The sequence below is a fragment of the Sturnira hondurensis genome, unplaced genomic scaffold, assembly GCF_014824575.4.
Source record: "Sturnira hondurensis isolate 20B ecotype Veracruz unplaced genomic scaffold, ASM1482457v3 Scaffold0008992, whole genome shotgun sequence".
Classification (NCBI taxonomy): domain Eukaryota; kingdom Metazoa; phylum Chordata; class Mammalia; order Chiroptera; family Phyllostomidae; genus Sturnira; species Sturnira hondurensis.
The window spans coordinates 3,206,536-3,230,196 of record NW_028081623.1 but is presented as its reverse complement, the minus strand read 5'-3'; the positions used below and the strand labels follow the sequence as shown (position 1 = coordinate 3,230,196).

At 38.5% G+C, this 23,661-nt stretch overlaps 1 protein-coding gene across 2 annotated transcripts in view; it reads left to right on the top strand.

The window, feature by feature from the left end:
* The window catches only part of CPED1 (cadherin like and PC-esterase domain containing 1), a 286,479-nt gene that overhangs the window by 18,388 nt on the left and 244,430 nt on the right, over nucleotides 1-23,661 (top strand). For both annotated transcript variants that reach the window (XM_037056521.1, XM_037056522.1), the window contains exon 3: nucleotides 11,389-11,572. In XM_037056521.1, the coding sequence (XP_036912416.1) occupies nucleotides 11,389-11,572 (184 nt within the window). The remainder of the gene's footprint in view (nucleotides 1-11,388; nucleotides 11,573-23,661) is intronic.

The following is a 23,661-nucleotide window of genomic DNA, read 5'->3' as shown; positions in this document are numbered from 1 at the left end:
CCATATATGAAATGTTGAAGGGACTTATTTAAGAAAAAGAAGAAAATCAAAACTTGGAACAGTAGAATGAAAATGAACTCACAAATATCAACAATTGAATCTAAGAAAAAGAAAAACAAAAGCAAAAGCAAAAACAAGCTAGTCAAACAACTGGGAACAGGAACAGAATCATAGAAATGGAAATCACATGGAGGGCTAGAAGTGGGGAGGGGGAGAATATGGGAAAAGGTTCAGGGATTAAAAGGCATAATTGGTAGGCTAAAAATACACAGGGGATGTTAAGAATAGTATTGGAAATGGAGAAACCAAAGAACTTATATGAATGACCCATGGACATGAATATAAGGGTACTAGACAGAGGAGGGCAAAGGGGGAAAAGTTGGGACAAATGTAATAGCATAATCAATAAAACATACTTAAAAACTGTAAAAATAGTCATGGGGTTGTAAAGTACAGCATAGGGAATATAGTCAATAATATTATAATAACATATACAGTGTCAGTAGGTACTGGAAATATTGGAGGGATCACTTTGTGAATTATGTGATTATCTGACCACTGTTCTGTATACCTGAAACTAATACAAAATAATTCTGAATGTAAACTGTAATTGAAAATAAAATTATAAATAAAATAAAATAAATGCTTTATTGCCCCTGATAGACAAACACTAGCTTTTTTCATATTCTACTTTAATTTGACACCCCTTGTGAAACCATATGGTTTAAATTTTTTTGACATGGCTGGTGTGACTCAGTTGGTTGGGTGTCATCTACAAAGTGAAAAGGTAGCCGGTTCAATTCCTGGTGACGACACATGCCTGGGTTTCGGGCTCCTTCCCTGGTTGAGTATGCATAGGGAAGACGACCAATTGATGTTTCTCTCTCACATCAGTGTTTCTCCTTCTCTCCTTTTTTCTCCCTTTCCCTATCTCTAATAGGTAAATACATACATGTATTTAAGAAATCTTTTTAAGTTTTTATTTTGTTGAATTAATTTGCCTTGGCTGGTGTAGCTCAGTGGATTGAGCACAGGCCTGCGAACCAGACGATCACGGTTCAATTCCCAGTCAGGGCACATGCCTGGGTTACAGGCCAGTTCCCAGGGAGGGACACGTGAGAGGCAACCATACATTGATATTTCTCCCCCTCTCTCCTTCCCTTCCCCTCTAAAAATAAATGAATAAAATCTTTAAAAAAATTAACAAGGAGGCCATTAGACTGAGGTGGCTCTGATATTGTGGCACCCAATGTAAGCAACCAAAATTGAACCCTGTAAATGCCTCAAGAGACAGGCAGTGAAGTAATTTTCTTTTTTTGCTCCCACACTTGATATATAAAGTTTCCCCCTGGTTCCTATGGTGGATTTAGAGGTAGGGGAGCACTCCTAACCACTTCTGGATTGACACTGCCCAATTCCAATTGATTTTTGTGCAAATAATCTTAAAAATTTTAATATCAGTTTATCTTTTAACAATTTCAAATATTTTAATTTGTCAAGAGGTTTTCTGTGTGATAACTTCTTTAAGAGATATCAAAATGTGCCTTATATTTATGAGGAGCTATATATTTCCAAATGCCTTTATCTTCACTGTTTGAGTCTCCTTTGACCCCTACAGTTGCATGAAGAATAAGATGGAAGGTTGGTGCTCATTTGCTGAGAAAATGAAGTACATCAGGAGGACCTTAAGTGGTGTCAGGAGATAGTGACCGGAGAGTGAGAAATAGAGGATAGACCTAGGACTCTGAAGGCCTTGGGGTGTTACTGGCAAAGCCTGGAACCTAGCTTTAGAGTGTCTGGCATCTACAAAAGTGGGTAGATTATATGATGCTTAGGTATTGACATTGTAATGAACTCACTGTTCTCTTTTTTTAATGTTGCCTTTGCATGGACTATTTTAAGTCTGAATTGCTGAATTAACTCGTTGTTTTGGCATCAGGGGACAGAGACTTGCCATTATTTGAACATTTTTTTTTCAAAAGAACAAGGTCTCTCCTTGTGCTCTGCTTGGTTTTTCATAATTGTTAGTTGTTGGTTTTCCATTTTCTTCATTATAGAGGTTGTTTACTGTTGATACTGTGGTAAGATTCAGGGGGCCAGAGAACATTTACTGGAGAATCAGCAAATGCCCTTAGGACTTAGAATAGAAAGACAATAACTTCTTCCTCCTCTTAAGCTGGGTGTAACTTGCTGAAGAGGATGAAGGAGCGATGGGGATGTGCAGGGAAGAGGCGGAAAAGGAAGGCAGGGTGAGAGAAAAGGTACAAAAGAGGGACACCAGAGTGGTTTTGGTTTGCTCCAAAATAGGAAGCAAAATCAATTGAACCAAAGGAAAAAGCAATTTACATTCTCTCCAGATTGCATTTAAAGCTTTATTTTATATTTAAAGATACTTTGAAGGAAGCTATTGTGGCTGCCATCTCCCAGCTATTCCCCTCTGTTTATAATCTCAGTTTAGTTTATTATGTCTGTAAAGTTACAGCAAATAGCAAGCTGATGACCCACAGCTGTGCATCATGGGCGGCATCTCAAGGAAAATTAGTTGGAGGAAAAGCCTCCAGAGGAGGCTGAAAAAGATGCTTAATACAACTTTCAAAAGAAATATAAAAGAAAATGAGAGAAGCAGGGAAGGAAGGTACTATGAACTCCTCCACGTTCCTTGAAATGGGTGAGCATTTCAGTGGGGCCGAACTGAGGCAGCCAACAACTGCTGCGGTCCTGGAGAAGCCAGAAGTCACAGCAGGAGACTCTAGAGAGGACTAGAGGAGAAATCATTCTTCTTGTGCCCTTAGTCTTGTTTTTAATTTCTCTCTGTCTCCAAGATTCCTGCTTTGTGTGAGTGTTAGCCTGGTGAAGGGATGAGCAGCATGCCCTTGAAGCAACGCCCAGAATGACTGGAGTGCTGAGCTGTTCAGTCTGCCTGTTTTCTTTTTTTCTGCCTTGCAACTTGCTCTTCTTTACTTTCTCTTCTCCTTCTTTTAGTTACATAAGCTGTACACTTTTGCCCTTTTTACTTTTTTACTTTAAAAACACGTCTATTGACTTTAAAGAGAGAGAAAAGGAGAGGGAGAGAGAGAGAGAGAGATCAAAACATTGGTTGCCTCCCATACGTGCCTTGATGGGGTGTCGAACCTGCAACCTAGGTATGTGCCCTGACTGGGAACTAAACCCCCAGCCTTTCTGGTGTATAGGAAAATGCTCCAACCAACTGAGCCACACTGGCCAGGGCTGTACACCCCTTTTTGAAGGCACTGTGTGGTTCTAGGTTGTGCCTGAGGAGGATGGACATTAAATATAGAGGTTACCTAAGAATTCTCAGAATTTGCCTTCAGCTTATAGGTTACTATTTTATAGATTTCATGGAAAGTCTTTTCTGATAAGCAAACATTACAATATATCTCTTGAAGTCTCAGTATTTTAGATGTTCCCAGTGGACTAAGGCAACTTGACATTATTTATCATTATAGATTTTCTAGCCTAAGATGTCCAGTCTAGGGTCTGACCTGCTGTTCTCATCTGTTTTCCTCTTTTGCACTGGGCTCTCTTATTCTCAGTCAGCTTACTGACTCTCTCTTGATTTACTTAGTATATTTGCAGCGAATCCTTTTTGGGACTTTTCTCTTTACTTCTGTTATGTTGCATTCTCTGTACTTAGCTCTCTCTCAGCTACACAGACCATGACTTGTGATTTGGTTTGACAGTCCTTTGGCTGCCTCTCCTTTACTCTTTCTAACCAAACCAGGCTCCCAGTGCAGTGCTTATTGCGCCTGCCCTCCTGATGCAGGCATTCCAGGGGTCTGGGCACCAGAGGGTTTATGACCCACTATGGGTTCTTGGCTTCCCACAGGAAAGAATTCAAAGATGAGCCAGCATAGAGTTTAAAGTGAAAGTGAGTTTGTTAGTGAAGCAGTGAGATAGAGAATAGGCTACACTGTAGACAGAGTAGTGGCCCTTTTAGCTGAATTTGCTTCCTTTACAGTTTCATTTAATCTGGGGTGGAGTATTCAATGAAGGGGAGGAATATTCAGGATCTTTCTAGGAAAGGGGTGGAGATTTCTTGGAGGAGCTTTATGGCCATTAAGTGTCCTTATATGGGCTTTCCATTTCTGATTATGGTGGTATGTGGAGTGTCATTTGGCATGCTGATGCATTAAAATGAACATATAATCAGGCTAGGGGTTGCCTGTAGAGGAAGTTAGTTGCCATGTTGGATCCAGCTGGTCTCTTCTGGTTTAAGCCATAATAAACCTGATGTGGGGTGGTTTTCCTTCTTCTCAATAGCTCCTATAGATTTTATAGATTACAGCTATTCTGCCACATACCCTTTCTCACTCCCAGTGCTTTTCTTATCCTTATTCCTTCCCGTGCGGCGAGATGACTCCTTAGGACAGGTCTCAGTTCTCTTTCTCTTATGACTTGATCACTCAGGTCACTGAATGTTTCCTTTTTTTTTTAAAAAAAAAGAAACCTTTTCTTTTCATTATGGGAGCCCAGTGGCATATAGTTCCTGGAAAATCCTGTGACTTAGGCTGTAAAAGTCTGGGCTTCTGGAATCTGTCAGGATACCCACCCATTCAGAAACAAAATAAAACAAGACAAACGCCCTACCTCCCTATAGTAAGTCCAGTTTTTCTAATCTGCCTCTTCTCTGTTTTTTAGTAAAAGGAATCAAATTTCATCAAGTTGGACCTAAGCAGAAAGATCAACATAAAGTTATCTTTTTTCCAATTTTTTATTTAATTATTTTTCAAGTACAGTTTTCTGTCTATTACTCCCATCCCATCCCACCCTCGTGCTCCCCCCCCTCCAATTTCCACCCTTCTCAGTTGTTGTCCATGTATCCTTTATAACAAACAAGCAAGGAAAATATGACTGAAGACACTGAAATAGAGAACAGACTGACAGTGATGAGAGGGGAGAGGGGAGGGAATTTTAGGGGAAATAGGGGAGGGATGTAGAGGAACATATATAAAGTTATCATTTTTAAATTCACTTTTACTCACTAAGTTTTGGTTTCCAACTAGCTACTTAACATAATGATAAGTAATGTCACATGACCTCTACTTTTATTCTCATTGCTAGTTATCTCTTGTTACTTGCCTGACCATATCTACCACTCACAATTAAAAGTACCTATGGTGCTGACCTTCAAGGAATTTCTGTTTTAATTTTTTCCATCTTTTCTCTTCCTCTAAGAATTGTCTTTTTCCTCTTATTTTATTTCCTACACAATAGTCATAACACAGGCAAGAAGAGTACCGTGCCATCTAAAAGAGCTCCTGGGTCATTCTTTAACACTCCTACCCTGACCTTTTATCTCTGCAGGAAGTTACTTTGCATGATTTCATTGTTTATTGTTCCTCCCACTAAAAAGTAAGCTCAGGGAAAGACAAATATTTGTCAGGGTTCTTCACTGTTATATACCTCAGAGCCTGCAATTATGCCTGTCATGTAGGAAGTGTTTAAAAATATTAAATAGGTGAATAAATAAACATTGGAAAAGAGCCACTGGGAGAGACAGGAGGGAATGTTAAGGATTCAGGAGGAGAAGCTAAAGATGAAGTTCTCAATGATTTGAGTGTGGACTAGGGAAGAGGTTTTTTGCCTGGGGGAGGAAGAGTGTGCAGTCTTAAAAATAAGCAGAGCAATTAGTTGTAAGTAAGTGGAGGACAGGTTTCTTCTGTGGAAATTAGAAGAAAAGAGGAAATGTTCGTTGTGTTAACAGCTTACAGGTTTGCCAAAACAGGCTGTGTAACTCAGTGTGTTTCCTTCTAATAGTGCTAATTTCCTCTATGAATGGGGAGGCAGTTATTTATAGAAATAAGAGGCATCTGGAGAGTGGAAAAGTTTTGTCACTGTGGACAATGTAAGAAGGAATTGACCAGGGATGCATAGCAGAATGGTCTGGGAAGCCTGCAGACTGTCTTGGTTTTGCCAACCAGAACCTGGCCAATCAGGCGCTTTTCTTCAGCAGTTCACTGCAGAGATTTTTCTTGGGTCTTACAGATCAGTCTGCATACCATATTACTCCACCTGGTTTACCTGCTTTGTCCTGACTTCTTACAACTAATTGCTCATTTCTGTTTTTTTTGATAAGCTGTGAGCTCTGTGGGGGCAGAGAACTGTCTGTCTTGTTTACTGTTGTAACCCCATCTCTTCCAAGCTTGAGGTTTTGCACATAAATGTGATGGAAGGGAATTTAACACAACAGGCAGGCAGGGTTTGGGATGCTGAGCCATGCAATCTGAGCTGCAGAGAAAGAAGGTGGAAAAGGAGGATAGTAGAAAGCTGGCATTTGGGGGAAAGACTGGTGGCTACAGAACTTGTGTTTTGGGAATATATGAGGAGAGCTGGAAATATATGAATGTTGTTGGAGAATGAAATAGGTCATTTTATAATTTCAGAGGTGGGGCTGTGAGGGAACCACAGAGTCCAGGATGTAGCCATCGGAATGGATGTTTGCAGTGATATAGAGAAGATAGTCATTGGGGTGAAGAGATCATGGATATATTATGGCTTGAGATGCAGATGCTGAAGCCTCCACTGAGATTTTCTAGGAGATTTTTCATATTATAGTAAGTAAAATGATTAAAGAGTATGCACATGATTACAAATAATGAACTCATACTTTGCATTCATGCATTAATTCATTTGCTCATTCATTCACTCATTTCCTCTTATTCAGAACCTAGCAATAAGCTGCATGTACAGTGACTAAAGCTGACAAGTCTAGACCCTCGTAGAACATACAGACTAGTAGAAGAAGCAGATATTAAACAAATTGCAGATAATTGTAAATTGTGAAGAATGACAAAGGGAAAATAGGATTGAGGAATAGATGATGATGGGTTTTGGCAGGGGCTATTTAAGTGAGGGCCATTTTCTCAAAACTACACCGAAGACACATTTTTTTAAATCCTCACCCACATATATGTTCATTGGGTTTGGGGCAGGGAGAGAGAGAGGAACATCACTATGAGACAGAAACATCGATCTGTTGCCTCCCATATGAGCCCAACTGGGGTTTGATCCTGCAACCTTGTATGTGCCCTGACCTGGGGTAGAACCTGCAACCTTTTTGGTGTACAGGACAATGCTCCAACCAATAGAGCAACCCAGCCAGGGGTGAGGAACTATGTTTTTGATATATTGAAACTTTATTACTTTTGTGTCCTTATTATTTGTTTAGATCTTACATAGAGCCACAAATCGGCAAACTTGCCTTTCACTGGATGTTGAGTGTTGGTCTAGCCCCAATGTACAGTTTGGAAGTACAGTCAGAAGGTGCTTGGTGTTATAGGGTAAGTTTCGAGAACTGTGTGATCATTCCCTGATGGGCTTCAAATCCAGCTGAGTTAGCTCCCGATTCTCCAGAGACTGCTTGCACTTCCAGGGAACCTGCGGCTCCTAAACCATTCTGAAGTTACAAGTAATTTTTAAGTAGAAAATGTGTAAGATGTATGCCTCAGAAAACTTTATTTTATTTTTTGAATTCTCAAAAGTAAGTGTACAGTTCATCAATTGAAAAAATATTTTATTCTTATAGTGGAAAAATTAAAACATAATTCATAATAATAGGTTCTGTCATATTTCTAAAATGTCAGAAATTTAGACCAGCAAGGCAATTTGGCTTTTAGTTATATGTGACACATATCTTAGGTCTACTATATTTTTGTAAAACAGCAAAAGGTGTCACAAATACATGGCTACTTTAATAAATCTGGAAATCTTTCCATTGTGTAGAAAAAGTTTTATTTTTGATTCTTACTGTATTTCAAAGAGCCTTATTTCTTGATTTTCTGGTGATTCTTAGTGAAAGCTTTTAAAAAGAGTGACTACAAAATATAGTACTTTTCTAATATAGCTTTTAATTTATTTTTTACTGTAATTCATTATTTTGCTCAAATATTTAACTCTATTTTTGTCATTCTTGTTACCATTCACAATTCTACTGAAATAAATTTCTTAATACAAAAATTTCCCTTTTTTTATTCCCAATATTCTATGGTAGTATTTATAACAAAGACTTTTACACATTGAAAATAAGATGTTTGCATTCATTCATTCAAAGAATATTTATCATGTGCCTATCATGTTCCAAATACTGTTTTTAGATCGGGGAAACAAAAGTGAACAAAACAGACAAAAATACATATTGTCATTTACCTTCTTTTATGGTGTGTAGAGACAGAAAATAAATATATTTAATAAATAATTGTATTTTTGTATTAAAAGGTAACATGTACTACAAAGAAAAACATATCAGGGCATATGAAAGCATGTAGTTTATTGTGGAATTTTTTATTTTTGAAAAGCTTATAGAATCCCTAATATAAGAGTTATAATATATTGTAACTGATTATTATTCAATTTTATTCATATGTATTTAACGTCATTTATTGGTCAGACATTATGTTGCATACTTTCACATAGAAACTTCATGGAATTCCCAATACAACCTCATGAAGTAGGATTTGTTGTTTTACATCTATGAGAAAACTCTGATAAAAGATTCAGAAAAGTCTGATAAAAGATTCAGTAATAACCCACCGCAGTGGATGAAGTGTGCAATTGGCACAGTCAGAATTCAAATTCAGATTTTTGATTTTCCAGTGTTTCTCTGTTCTTACTCTACCTTGCTGCACCTAACATTCCAAGTATTCTATTACAACACTCTATCCTTCGCTTTCTCAAAGGTGGTGCAAAGATTTCAGACTTGGAAGACCTTCCGATGAAAATGTGTTCAGTTAATAAGGCAACTATCATGTAGCCCAGCAAAATGATTTCTGAGGGAATAGCCTGCAGATCTCTCCAGGAGAAGGGAAAGAGGGAAGTGACTTAGAGATTAGACTGCCAACATACAGAATTTCTAAATTCTCATCAGCAGGCTCGCAAGTTTTAAGTTTAGTTGCGGTGGTGTCCAGGTTAAATGTATTTTCCACTAAATATATATCTTCAAAATTGTATGAGTAATCAGAAGCTTTTATTTCCCAAAGTGCTGCTCTTGGCATTTTTCTAATCCCGCATTTGCTGGTGCGGTTGACATAACTGTTCACATAGTTTTTATTTCACATAGGCAGTGTGTGCACCTGTTGTCGAGCTGCTAAAACTGTTCTTGCTCCTTGGTATTGGGCCATTCTGCTGATACAGTGTGTTATAAATATTGCAAGGACAGGGCAGTTCATATGACAGGATAATACAACATAATTTGACTGACTGACAATCTCATTTCCTATTTAATCCCTGTAGTCTGAGACATGAGACTACAATTAAAATTTCAGCTATGTGAAGGTTATTACAAAATATGGCCAGTTTTATACTTTACTTATAATATGATCTATAAGATATATCAGTAAGGGCCACCTTTGTGTTGCTTAAACTGGTCCTGGTTGTGGGAAAAGTAGGAATGGCATCTTCCTAAATAATAACTTAAAGTTTGAAAATACTGTCTCTTTATGTGAAATCATTGCTGTACTTGAGCCAGCTGTAAACAAGAGACACACATCCTGTGGTTACATAAGAAAATGATCTGAGAAGGGAGTTCTGGGCACTGCGTGTTTTGCTTGAGTGACACTGATATATTTGGAAGCATCTGTTTTCCCCTTCTACCTAGATGCATGTTTGTTTATTTTGACTTCCAATGGGCTACTGGTTCCCTCTAACTCTTGTGTCCAAAGGCTCGAACTGTATTTGGGTTCAAGTACTTTTTCCTACAAGTTTATCATTACAAAGTACTACCAGATTTTGGGAAGAATCATGTCCCCATTTGCAGTTAAATTCTTGACTTTAAATAGTTTCATCACCAATAAAATGCAATATCCTTTAACAAGGAAAAAGATCTAATCAGTCATGTTTTGCTGAAGTACCATGTACAAACAGTGTGAGTAGGTAAGGCTCTATTCTTTTCCATTATGTCCATCACATGTGTAGTAAGTGCCTATGATAACATGTGGCGGACAGAGCTCAGAATCAGAAAGCTTTTTCCTGACTCTTTGCTCTTTATAATACATTATTATTTTAAAAACAAATATACTTCCTGTATGCCAAACACAGTTCTAAGCAATTTATAAATATTAACTACTTAATTCTCACAGCACCTTAGGAGGAAGGCCAAGATCAGACACATAGTGCTGGTGGAGCCAGGGGATTTAAGCCCAATATTCTGGCTCCAAAGTTTGTGTTCTGTATTGCACAATGCTTTGTCTAATAATTTTCAGGTAAAAATAATTTGTGTGCAGTGCAAAACAGGATGTGGTTTCTTGCCTTTAGAGGGTTTAAAATCTAAATAAGTTTCTTTCTTCTTTCCATACTTACCTTCAAAGATCTAGATATAGTATGATAGCTCATTAATTTAGCAGAGACCTTCATTTATTACAAATGTATGATGTATACTGAAAACCAGGACAAAGCAGGTTGCCTCTTAGAGAGCTCACATCAGGGAGAGACATGATTTCACGGATGCTAATGGCAGGACATACTTCAATTATATCCTTTTTTAAAAATGTACAGAATTTTTAAAAGGGTCTAAGGGTTTAATAGGGTCTAAGTTTGAATGGCCTTGTGTTCCTTGATAAAGATGTGGAATTGCTTCTTCTGGTAATGAGAAATAATGAAGAAATTTAAGTATTGAAAGATTTGGTGCGTACTGTGTTTTAGATCCATATAACGGACAGTTTGATTCAGGACTTCACTAAAAGTAATTTAGATTCCCTGTTTTGTTGTTGACCTTGTCTCCCTTTTATTATTGTGAGAAGTAGAAATACTTATTTGGAGGACAATAAACTGTTGAAGGGAGAACCTAAAATTATGATATTTTGGTAGCTTTCTTCACAAAAAGATCCATCTAGTCTCATTGGTATGCATTCTAGTGTTGCCACATCCTGAGAAAAACTGTAGCAATGTATGTCTTTAAAGAGCTCTGGGATTACTTCTCAGCTCTACCACTTCCTGAACAGTTCCTTCCAGGACAAAATCCATCCTCTCTCTGAGTCTGTTTCCTCCACCATGTTTACCTTAAAGACCTGTTATAAGGTAATGCAGCTGGAACTACTTTATAAAGGCACAATGCAGATGCAAGGCATTGCTATTAATTTACATTTTCAGCTAGAGTTGAGCTTTATATTTCTATGTCACTGTATTCCTCTAGGAGTTTTATATTTAAATGGCCTCAAATTTTTATTTTTCCATAACAGTGAAAAAATTCAGTTCACCTTCAGTTCTTGCATGCGAGATTTTCTTTGGCCTTGTCCAACTGTCAGAGTCTTTCACATTGAGAGAACAATTTAAAGGATAACTTTCTGAATGGCCCTTGATTTGCATTTGTGATGTTCTTCAAGAGAAATGTGCAACTTCTTCCTCTGTGTTTTTATGCCTTCTTTCTTTTTTTAGATTGAAGAATCAATTGAGACACACTTTGGCAGCCATGGCAAAAGGGCCATACTCTACAGGCCGCCTTCCTACAGCAAAAAGGAGCTTTGGCTTCACCAGCACATTCTCACTCAACTTCACTACACAGTGCTCATTGCTGAAGAAAGGCTTGGTGCTGACCGAGGGTTGGAGCTACTAGAAAAAGGTCAGAATGGGAAAGTAATTACCAAAGTTTTTTGACGTAGAATATTAAATGATTTCTGGAATGTGCTACTATCTTCCTCTAAAAAATTTACTAAAACAAATTTTTGCCACTGATCAGCTTTCTTGCACCTTAGAAAACTTGGCTCCTTTTTGACTTCATCTCAATTTTTCTTCAGTTATATGTCTTTATTCTTGACATTATTTAGTTTATACTTTTGTAGCATTTTGAAGCTGCATAGTTCATGTTTAAATGCTACATAAAATGTTTATGTTTATGAGCCTGAATACATGTTCTTCCCAACACCAAACTGCTCCATATTTTAAGCAAATTGCCAATTCATCTGATTGTAAGTAGAATGTGCTGGAAATTGTTCAATAAACCAGCTTAAATGTGATTCACAGATTGTCTCTAAATGTGAAAGAAGTGTGGATATTTATCACATATGCTATTACTAGTCAAATACTTTTATTTCTTTCATTTGAAATGAAAAATAAAAGACAAGTGTGTTTCAACAAGTTATTTGAAAAGAGCTGAAGAGATGACGCAGGACAAAAAGGGAAGTGACAAGAACAGCTCACACTTGTCAACTGTCCCCATGACAGACACTATGTTCTATTCTATGTCCATAATCTCATTTAATCCTCACTGAAATCCCCTAAGTACTCTAAGATTAAGAAATAGTAAACCCTGTCCCCCATATTCCAAAACAGGAAACTGAAGTTTCAAGAGGTGAAGTGACTCACCCTGTTTCTTTAACCTGGGGTGAGGAAAAAGCAAGATTTGAACCCCTTTGTTCCAGCTCTCACTTGTGTGCTCATCCTTTTGACCACCTTGTTGCCTCAGTCTCTCTTTTGGCCATTATCCTGCATCACTGTATTATTATTAGATCTACAAGAATGTGGAATGCTCATTTGGCTTGAGCAAATCAAGGGAGGGAAGAAAGGATAAGGGAGGGAAGAAAAAGCAATTTGATCTCAGTGGTGGTTTCCTTTGGAAGAGAATATGCAGACCCTGGTACCATAGTAATATTTGTTTTTCAGTTAAGTTTCGAAAACCTTGCCATCATCATAGCACTTCTTCATCAGTGGCCACTCACTCTTTAATGTGCTAGGTTTATGCTGGTGAATGAAAGAGGCAGGGGGAAAATTTGTACTTCTGGCCAAGATAGAGGCATAGCTGGATATACTGTGCCTCCTCACACAACCAAAAGAAAGACACCAACAAATTTAAAAACAAAACATGACCAGAACTGTCAGAAAATCGAACTGTATGGAAGTCCGACAATGAAGGAATTAAAGAAGAAATAGTCATTGCAGACAAGTAGGAGCGGTGGAGATGGGCAAACAGGGTGGAGAGGACACATGGCAAAGCTGTGGCTAGAGGACTGGGGCAGGCAAGGTAGTGGCTGGCAGAGTGGGCAGTCCCATATTTCTGTGTAGATAAGCTGGGGAGAACAAATGGGGGGCAAGACAGACTGCATAACCCGTGGTTCCAAAGCAGGGAAATAAAGCCTCAAAACCTCTGACTGAAAAAATTGTGGGGGTTGCAGTGGCAGAAACTCCCAGCCTCACAGGAGAGTTCGTTGGAGAGACCCACAGGGTCCTAGAATGTACACTAAATTATCCACCCAGGAATCAGCACCATAAAGGCCCAATTAGCTTGTAGGTAGAAGAAGAAGTGACTGAAAGGTGGCTGAGAGCTGAGCAAGTGGCATTGTTCCCTCTTGGACTCCTCCCCTATGGGGGCAACTTTGCCAGCAAGTCCCCTCGTCCACCACAAATGAAAGTGAAACTACAAAGACATGATCTGCTTGGGGAGGAGAGATGGCCAATTTCTCAGAGGAGAAAAGCCAAGAGCTCTTTCCTCCAGGGGCTTTTGTTGGGTTGTAATACACAGGAATATAGGTGGTAAAGATCAAACAGTAGATAACATTTCAAAGAAATCTGAGGGCTTAGTCTGAGTCAGTGTCTGTCAGGTAAGGGGGTTGCAGAAACTTTGGAAGACATACTCATTTCCTGCTTGGACCCTTATCATATGAATGAAAGCACTCTTAGCAAAGCAGGCTTCACAGGACTTTAGGAATTCTTTCTTATGCCTGATCACCCTGGGTCCCACTCTAGCTGGCAAGGGGCTGCACCACCTCCCCCATCATAGGTTTTAGGCTTAAGTGGATTAGAGCCAGGAAGCACTTCTCCTGGATGGAAATGGAGACTCAGGCTATGTCAGAATAGCTGGGTGGGGGATGAGGGTCCATCACTCCCTCTTTGTTGCAGGCCCCCGAGTCCTTCCATGGTGACCTCCCAAGTGATCCTGTCTGGCTTAGGTTGCCCCCCCTCTGACAGGTCTTACCCATTATAGACTAACCGACCGAGCATTGAGGGCAGGGGAAGGAGTAGAGGCAGTGCTTGCTGCCAGAGACAACCTTTGTCTCCTAAGTGCCTCCTATTCTGGAGGTTGCTAACTCAGTCTTAGCCATGGGGGGCAGTTACAACTCCTGAAACCAGGCAGAGCAGTTCTCAATACTCCCCCACATATAGCACCACAATGCAGCCATGTGAGTTCCTCCACCCCGGTGAATAGCTAAGTCTCCACTCCTTACTATGTAACACGTGCACCAAGACAAAAAAAATGGACAAATGAAAGAACAGATCAAAGCTGCAAAAAAATACACTGAATGATGAACAGATAGCCAACCTATCTGATGCACAGTTCAAAACATCGGTAATGAGTATGCTTACAGAATTGATTGTGTATGGTTACAAAATAGAGGAAAAAGTGAAGGCTATGGAAAGTGAAATAAAGGAAAATGTTCAGGGAACCAACAGTGAAGGGAAGGAAACTGGGACTCAGATCAATGGTTTGGACCAGAAGGAAGAAAAAAACATTCAACCAGAACAAAATGAAAAAATATGAATTCAAAAAAAATGAGGAGAGGCTTAGGAGCCTCCAGCACAACTTTAAACATTCCAACATCCAAATCATAGGGGTGCCAGTAGGGAAAGAGCAAGAGCAAGAAATTTAAAACTTACTTGAAAAAATAAGGAAGGAGAACTTCCCCAATCTGGCAAAGGAAATAGACTCTCAGGAAGTCTGGGAAGTTCAGAGTTCCAAAGAAGTTGGACCCAAGGAGGAAAACACCAAGGCACATCTTAATTACATTATCCAAGATTAAAGATTAGGAGAGAATCTTAAAAGCAGCAAGAGAACAGGAGACAGTTACCTACAAAGGAGTTCCAATAAGGCTATCAGTGGGTTTCTCAAAAGAAACATTGCAAGCAAGAAGGGGCTGGAAAGGAGTATTTGAAGTCATATACAGCAAAGCTAAAATTTAGAATGCAGGGGCAGATAAAGTGCTTCCCAGGTAAGGTCAAGTTAAAGGAGTTCATCATCACTAAGCCCCTATTGTATAAAGTGTTAAAGGGACTTAACTAAGAAATAGAAGAAGATAAGAAATATGAACAGTAAAATGACAACAAACTCCCAACTGTCAGCAACCAAACCTAAAAAAAAAAAACCAAAACAAAAATAAACTAAGAAAACAAGTAGAACAGGAACAGAATCACAGAAATGAAGATCACACAGAGGGTTATCAGTGGGAAAGGGGAGAAGGGGGATTGGGGGAAAGGTACAGGGAACAAGAAGCATAAATGGTAGGTAGAAAATAGACAGGGGGAGGTTAAGAATACTATAGGAAATGTAGAAGCCAAAGAACTTATATGTACAACCCATGGACATGAACTAAGAGGGGTGTGGGGATGTGGGTGGGAGGGGGATACAAGGCAAAGGGGAATAAAGAGGCAGCAAATGGCTCAACTATAATAGCATGATCAATAAAATATATTTTTTTTAAAAAGAGGCAGGGGGGAACATTGAGCCATGATCACTCCTTACTATGTTCACCTTTTACCTCATTGGCTGTAAAATTGTAATATACTTAGCTAGCAAAATCCCAGGGATTGGAGACCCTCCAAATCCACTTTGGTGACTAGAATGGTATTAAAAGTGTGGAGAGTATGGGCCATGAGGACAGGCTTTCAGGAACGTCATTTGCTGGTCCCTGCTTCCTAAGTGATACCATGGAAACAGAGCACTAGGCTTCTGTAAGCACTTGAGAGAAACAAAAGGGAAGATGAAAGTTCCAGAATATTAAAGAAGGCTGGAAACAAATTTTATAAACCTCATTGAGGTCGGTTCTAATAAGATGGACCAATCTAGAGTTCTAGAGCATCCATACATGATATTTTCAGGAAACCATTTATCAGGTGTTCAGGAAGCTGCCTCTCATCCCTGGGGAATAGCTGAGCCCATCACCGAACCAGGTGGTTGACTGGTATGTACTGATATAACCACCACCTGCATGCCATGTGAGCTGTGCTCCTGAGTTGTGCAGAATGCCACTGTCATCCGAAATGCCTGTGTTCCCCTCTGTCCTCGGAGGTGTTACTGGCCATGTATGGGCACAACATGGATCATCTGTGTATTTCAACTTCATTCGATCTCAATTTTTAGTTGTTTGCAGTTGCAAAATAGAGGGAATATGTCTCTTCTCTCCCTTGACGTCCTTGGGTCAGTTTTACAAGAAAAAGGATTACTTTGCAGCTTCCAAATGCTATGAAAGTGCAAAGACAGCCTGAAGGTAACAGAATGTACTTGCCAAAGGAGCTCCTGGGTCAGTAGTGCGAGCACAAACAGATGGTGTCAACAGAATTTGTTATTTGTAAATGCTGTTTCTGCTGCTTTCCCCTACATTCCCTCAGCTTTTGAAACATCCACTTCCTAACTCTTCTTGGTATTCTTCTACTCTGTGTAGTGAGATATTATTCCTGGATAGGCCTTGGGAAAGGGCAGACATTTCACTGGTACAGAGAAATGTGGTGGTTTTTTTTTGTTTTTTGTTTTGCTTTTCACTTGATTTTGCAGTTTGCAGTTTTCACTGAGATCAATATGTACTGGATCCTGAAATAAAAAAAATCTGTAACTGCAATGTAACATATCCTTGATTATCTAACATATGGAAAAAAACCCACTTTTTTTATTGCAGCTTGTTTGCCATGGCTACAAGTATAATGTATAAATTATGTTTGAACTGAGGAACTTACTACACAAAATACCTTCTAGAGATTTGAGTCTTGCAAAATTTGTTTTGCTTTCATTTTACATATTCACCTCATGCTTATTTTAGTGTATGAGCAGCACCAGAAAGTCTGATGCTGTGTCGGCTCAGTTAAGCTTAATCTCTACCTGGAGGAAGTGGAAGCAATTCAGAATGATGTAGAAACCTACCCACCTGTCTTTCACTTTACCATTGCAATTTCTGCTGTTTGCCATCCTGAAATTTGAATATTAGTTTAGAAACAATATAAGTACTCCCACAAAAGTTACTAAGTACACAGGTGCAGACTTGACACATTTATAAAATATATTCTTATCATAGGAAATTAAATACAAAATGCATTTTCCTGTTTTACCTATCCATTCCACCTGCTTTCCTCTCCTTTCCTGTCAACCCCCCCGTTCACTTCCTCTGATCTCTTTCTGTACCATCCTTTGAAGCACAGGTAGCCTCTTTCCAGTTTGGGCCATGTTTTAAAAAACTTTTAAGAACAGAAATAGATAAAATTTAGAAAACAATAAAAGGGCCATAGGCCAGGCGGGCAACATGCCACTATTAAATAAAATCTGTTCTTGTGGAGTGACATTTGGAGTTTATATTTTATTTAATCTTCTTGCCACTTACTCAGTAAGCACTCATTGACAAGAAAAGAAGTCTCATGTTCTAAATTAGAATGTGGTTAATTCCATTCTAGTGACATAACAGAGATTGGTGGCTCTCTCCGGAAGGATAGGGCTGTGGCTACATGACCTTAAACAAGTGAAGTTCTCTGAGCCCTAATTCTCTTATCTGTTAAAGGCAGTAACGATATTTACTTCACAATAGGATGTGGTAAGAATTTAATCACTTTGTCCACTCCTATGAGAGTTCTGGGAGGAGACACAGTAAAACCCAGCCAATATGTTTCTCATTCAATATAGTCTGGGAGTGGGGCCCAGAAATTAATGTGTTAAAAATGGAAACAAGTAATTCTGATGTGTAGACCAGTTTGGGGAGCACTGTCATAGGGCTATACTATTGGTTCAAGGAGTAACAATCTTTAGGGTTAATTTTGGGAATAAAATGCAAAAAAGTCAGCTTGCTATAATGCCATTGCACTACTTAAGATTTAAGTGTATAGATATTTACAAGCATTTCATATTTAGACTGATTTTGAGAACAGCAAAAAGACATTAGTCTTTAGATTTAGTCCTACAAAACTTAGAATGTAAAACATATTCTATGGTCCTTCAAACCTTGCTTTGGAAAAATATATCTATGTCTCTGCATTTATAAGAACATATAATTCTCTAAAGGAAAAGATAGAAGAACCAATTATTCCCTTTCCTAGTGTCTAGGTAGTATTTAGTAAATCAGAGCTTTAGTACGTGGAATAATATAATGGTCTAAAAGACAGCAGATGTTTCCCCAAAGTTTTTAATTTATTCTATGGTAACATTCAAGTAATATGTGGTCCAAGAGACTGACTCAGTAGATTTTATCAGTGGATAGAATTATTTATGTGCATATGTTACAAATGGAAATTGCAGGGGAGTACATATTTAGCAATTTTCTGTCCACTTTTGAATGCCTCTTGCACTTTCATTTTTTTATTGCTGTTCAAGTACAGTTGTCTTCATTCCCCCTCCCCACTACTCCCACCTCGTCCTACCCATCCCCACCTCCCACCCTTGATCCTACTCCCTTTTGGCTTTGCCCACATGTCCTTTATACATGTTCCTCGATGACCATTCCCCTCTTTTCCCCACTCTCTTCTTCCCCCGACTCCTCTGGTTACTGTCAGTTTGTTCTTTATTTCAATGTCTCTGGTTATAACTTGCTTGCTTGTTTGTTTTGTTGATTAGGTTTGACTTATAGGTGAGATTATGTAGTATTTGTCTTCCACCACTGGGTTTACTTTACATAGCATAAAGCTCTCTAGTTCCATCCATGCTGTTGCAAGGCTAGGAGCTCCTTCTTCCTTTCTGCTGCATAGTATTCTGTTGTGTAAATGTACCAGTTTTTGATCCACTAATTCACTGGTGGGCACCTAGGTTGCTTCCAGCACTTGGCTATTGTAAATTGTGCTGCTATGAACATTGGGGTGCATAGGTGCTTTTGCATTGGAGTTTCAGGGTTCTTAGGGTATAATCCTAGCCATGGAATTGCTGAGTCAAAAGGAAGTTCCATTTTTAGTTTTCTGAGGAAATCTTGTACTTTTAAATTAAATGTGTTATGTTGCTCACCTGAAAGAGAAATGCTCACTGCTATCAAAGCTACAGAATAGGAGTCACTTTTATAGTTTGAAATTGCTCTTGTTTTTAAGAATTTAGAGATTGTACATGGAATGGTTTCTGAAGAAATACAAAATGTGAAAGATCATATTGATTTTCTTGCCAGGGGTTGGCAATCAGAAGTCCACGGGTCAATTCAGCCCAATGCCTGTCTGTGTGACACAGTTTGGTTGGAACACAGCCACACATCTGTCTATTTTTGTCCTGGCTGTGCCGCTTCTGTTCTCCAAAGCGGAGCTGAATAGTTAGTTGCAGCAGAGGCTGTATGTCTCTCGATGCCTAAGATGTTCATCGTGGGGTCCTTTATGGAAAGAGTTTGCTGCCTCTCGTGCCTAGACTCATTCTATGTCATTTGCTCCCGTACCAAGCTGATGATCAAAGTCTGGGACTGCGATAGTTTGGTATTTTAACTTATACAAAACCTTATTCAAAAATGAGTTGATGGTTTACAGTAAAACATGTAATTGTAAAATTACTAAAATGAAAATACAAAAATTAAGCTCAAACTGGGTATCTTAGCTACTATAATTTAGGCTAATTTTGGCTTTGAGATTTTGAATCCCTAGAGCAACAAGGAGAGAATTTAAGTTTTACTCTCAGGAAGAAGGGAACATTGTAGTTCCTTCCCATAAATCTTCTGCATGCCCAGGTAGTACATATAAAACAACTTTCTCAAAGGGATTATTAAGTAGATAACACTGTGTTATGTAACAGGTCAAGGACCAGAGCAGCAGTTGTATTGCAAATAAATGGACATCATATCTTGGTTCACACAGTGACCTTCCAGCATGAGCTGAAAGAACATCCCAGCATGGTATATTGTGAGGGCATATCTCTGAGGGCTAGAGTTAAAGCCATGATAAGTAGTACTTACTGATATTTGTATTGACATTACACTTGATATATTCTATTCTGGAGAATGGCATTTTAGATAATGTTGCTCACAGCATCTTTGCCTCATAATAAGGACACTATAATTTACCAAATTATGTTCTTGGGAAGTACTATTAACAGATAATAGAGTGAGAGAAACAGATCCCTACTTAATACTGTAAAAAATATATTAGAAAAGAAAAAAGGCTATTTTCTCTCTTGTGTATAATTTAATATATTTCCATTTTCTTTTATTTTCATTTACATTCACTTGCACTCAAAAAATTTCTAACACATCCATATATCACTTGAAATTTAGTCTAACTTTGAGAGTTTATTTATAATGGCTGCTTGCCAAAGCTGTTTCTGAGGTTTGTATGGAAAAGAAACATCTACAACAGACCAATCTTAACTTTTGTAACGAAAAACCCATTTCAAATTTTTCTTTCATTTATTTGTATTAGAAAAGAAGCTACTAGGAAGTTGCAATTTGAATTACCCATAAGTAAGGAGAGCTTAACCACAAAATTGCTTTCTTGGGGAAGCAGTAGACTGTGGTAATTAAATAGAATAAGCTTCAGAGTAAGATAGAACCAAGGTTGCAGTCCCTAGTATTACCGTTTTTATAGTTACATAACTGTGGGCAAGCTACCCCCCCTCCCCGAAGCCTTGTTTTTCTCCTCTGCACATTACTTGTTTCGGATTGTTCTGTGCCTGGGACACTGTGGGAATCCACAAATGGGAGGAGGCATCATTACTACTATTATAAACTAGCTATGGAAGGAGATTGTGAAGGTTCCTTAGTGCGGAGGTGCATTTTAAGTGGGTTCCATACCAAGTAACCTAAGGATGCTGCTGCTAGATATTTGGGGATATACAGCCTTTTTAGGTGTTTTCAAGGAACTCTGTCTCAACTTACATATTCTCATGGAAAGGTCTATGTTGTAAACACTCCTGAAATTCCAACACACAGGATTCTGGATCATTTCATTTGGAAAAAAACCCTCACTTCCAAAAATCTGTAAGCTCCTTGAGGTCAGGGACCATGTCTCTTCTGCTTATCACTTAAAACCACACCTTCCACATAGGGGCACGCAATGAGTATTTACTGACTTACATGAATAAATGAAGGTAAAATAGTGCACCAATACTTGGGCCTCTTAAGTAGTGAACCACCTGAGAGAATTCACATGAAAACTTAATTGATAAACTTTTAATTTTTATATAACTTTAGAGGAACATTGTGTTTTCCTCATGCTCAAATCTGCTCTTATAACCAAAATAATGTACCCACCCATACAGTGGTTTATAGGGCTGGTACTTCATACCACAATGATTCTAGACAGCTGAGGCTTTTAAGTGCTTATATCCATGGTTTTTTTTAGGAGTTCCTCTCTTCTTTTGCTTTTAGGACTCCCCTGTCATTTACCAGCCCAATTCAGCCTGATGGTTTTGGGGGACGGTGGGTGAGTTTAGGTCTACACATAACACAGTCTCTGGTGCTGTGAGCTTTTCACATGAATGTATTTAGCAGAACCTGGAATAAACGGACACCAGGGAAGGACATGAACATTGGTGTTGGTGGGCTATCTGCTTAGAGGTGATAATCAGCTTCCTGAAAGTTTCATATTCCATAACACAATGGAACACATAGTGTTACCTCAGAATGCTTTCCAGTAAAGGACACATAAAAGCAAGCATATAGATCTGCTGTTTGAGAACATAAGAAGCATTAAGGATGCTCACCCCCACCCCATATCATATCATTTAGGTCCCTTTGTGTCTTCTACATTAAGTTCTCTAGTTCTTTACTTAGCATAGTGTAAAATACTTATTTTTATGCTCTTCCAGTCCCTCATTTTGAAAAAAATACATTATATGACCCAGGATTTATAATACATACTTCTCTAAAAAAAAGACAGAAGCACCATCAAATTATTGTCTTCCATATCATCCAGGTACTATTTAGCAAGTCATTGTTCCAGTTCATAGAATGAAATAGTGGCTTAAGAGAGAATAAGTGTTTTTCAAAAGTTTTAAATTTGCTCTCCGGGTAGAGTCTAAATAACATGTGGTTCAAGAGGCTCTGACCCAGAATATATGTTATCATTGGGCCAGAACGATTTACGTGTCCTCAAAGAGGGCATGTTTCTACAGTTGCAGCAGAAACAGAACAGCAGTAGTAATGACACAATCGATTGTTCCAACCGAAAGTGTTTCCGGGAGGCTCTGCAAATAGTTCCACCAGCATTTTTGTATTCCCACTGTTTGATGGGATACTTGAGTATAAGGTTTATTTGTAGTAACTCTAGAAGGTATAACCAGGACCAATTTAAGGATGAAGGTTGTATCAGTCAGCATTATTCAGCACTGGAACAGCCTATCTCACAAAAGTAGGGAGTTTTGTTGTAACAGAAGCAGGTCAGAGATGCTGCTGAGAGACTTGCTTTGTTACTCAGGAGAATGAGTCAACTTACCACCAAAGTCTTTTTCAAATTTGTTGTTCTGTGATGTGCTGTAACATGTGCATACCCAGACTGAGGGAGAGCAATCAAGATTTTAGACCTCCATCGTTCTATGAATTCCTTTCCTTCAGCCTTTGCTTTTAGTCTTGTGTCCTGCAGGCAACAGAGAGGGGTGGGCTGCAAGGAGCGGAGGAGACATGTGGATCTGGAGGCAGAATTGGCAGTAGTCCCTTTTGGCTAGTAGTGCACATTTACAGCAGATGCTTTTACTGATAATTTAAGGCTTGAGAGCCTAATGAACTTCTCTGCTCATTCCCTTCCCCCCTCCGGCCCCACACCAGCACCCCTGCTGTTTTCCTGAGTTTACTATGGTGTATGACTATTTAAGCAGGAAGGCAAAAAAGTAAAGGTCACATTTAAAAGGCACAGCGTGTTTTGCTTTGGCAGTATTTCGCCTAGAACATATTTGACATACGTTTTTTATTATGCAAGTAATAGGTTTTGCACAATATCAGAAGTGCTTCTGTACCTTTAGTTAATCAAACTGGAAAAAAAAAGAAATTGAATCAAATAAACTTATAAGCCTGCACCATTCTATTTTATTGTATTTTGGTACCCGGTAATTGTGTGTTCACATTTATTGTTGTTTTCCTCAGTGCTTATAGAATTACTGATGTATTTACGACCAAATAGAATGTGCTCTTTAATTGGCACACTAGAGCTCAAGGAATGTTTATTTAACCTTAACTCAGTTGACTTGTTTATACTACAGGGACCTGAGTTCAATTTACTTTAGCTTTTGAAAAAAGCTTTTTTATTTATAAAAGTTGAGTTTCAAGTGACCTCGCTGTTCTGATGTTTCTTCTACCCTCCACTGTGCAAAGAGAACAAAAAGCCAGTGTCTCATTTTTACTCCAAAGGAACTAAACCGTTTCCTTAAGTGTGTTAGTTCTTACAATTTAAAATGGTAACCAGATGTTTACTAAAATCCCTAGCATTTTTCCTTCAAGTCCAGCTTCTTTCTAATTGTTTGATCTTTTTAAGTTTCATAGAAACCAGATTGGGTATGTGAATTTTCCCAAGCTGGGAAATGTTTACTATAGCTTTGAAGATACATTCTCTGTCCTGTTTCTTTAAATGTAGTTTCTGCTACTTTTATATTTTTGAAAAGATGCAGCACTGAAATTTTTATAAATAATTTATTTCAGGTCATTGTTCTTTTCATATTCTCTAAAGTTAAAAAGACTTATCTTTTACAAAAGAAATTAGAAATTTTTATTTGGTTTGCCAAAGTCTAAACTGTGCTTTGGATGGCAGATTTAATTTGTAGAAACAAATACTATACATATTATATTTAGATGAAGA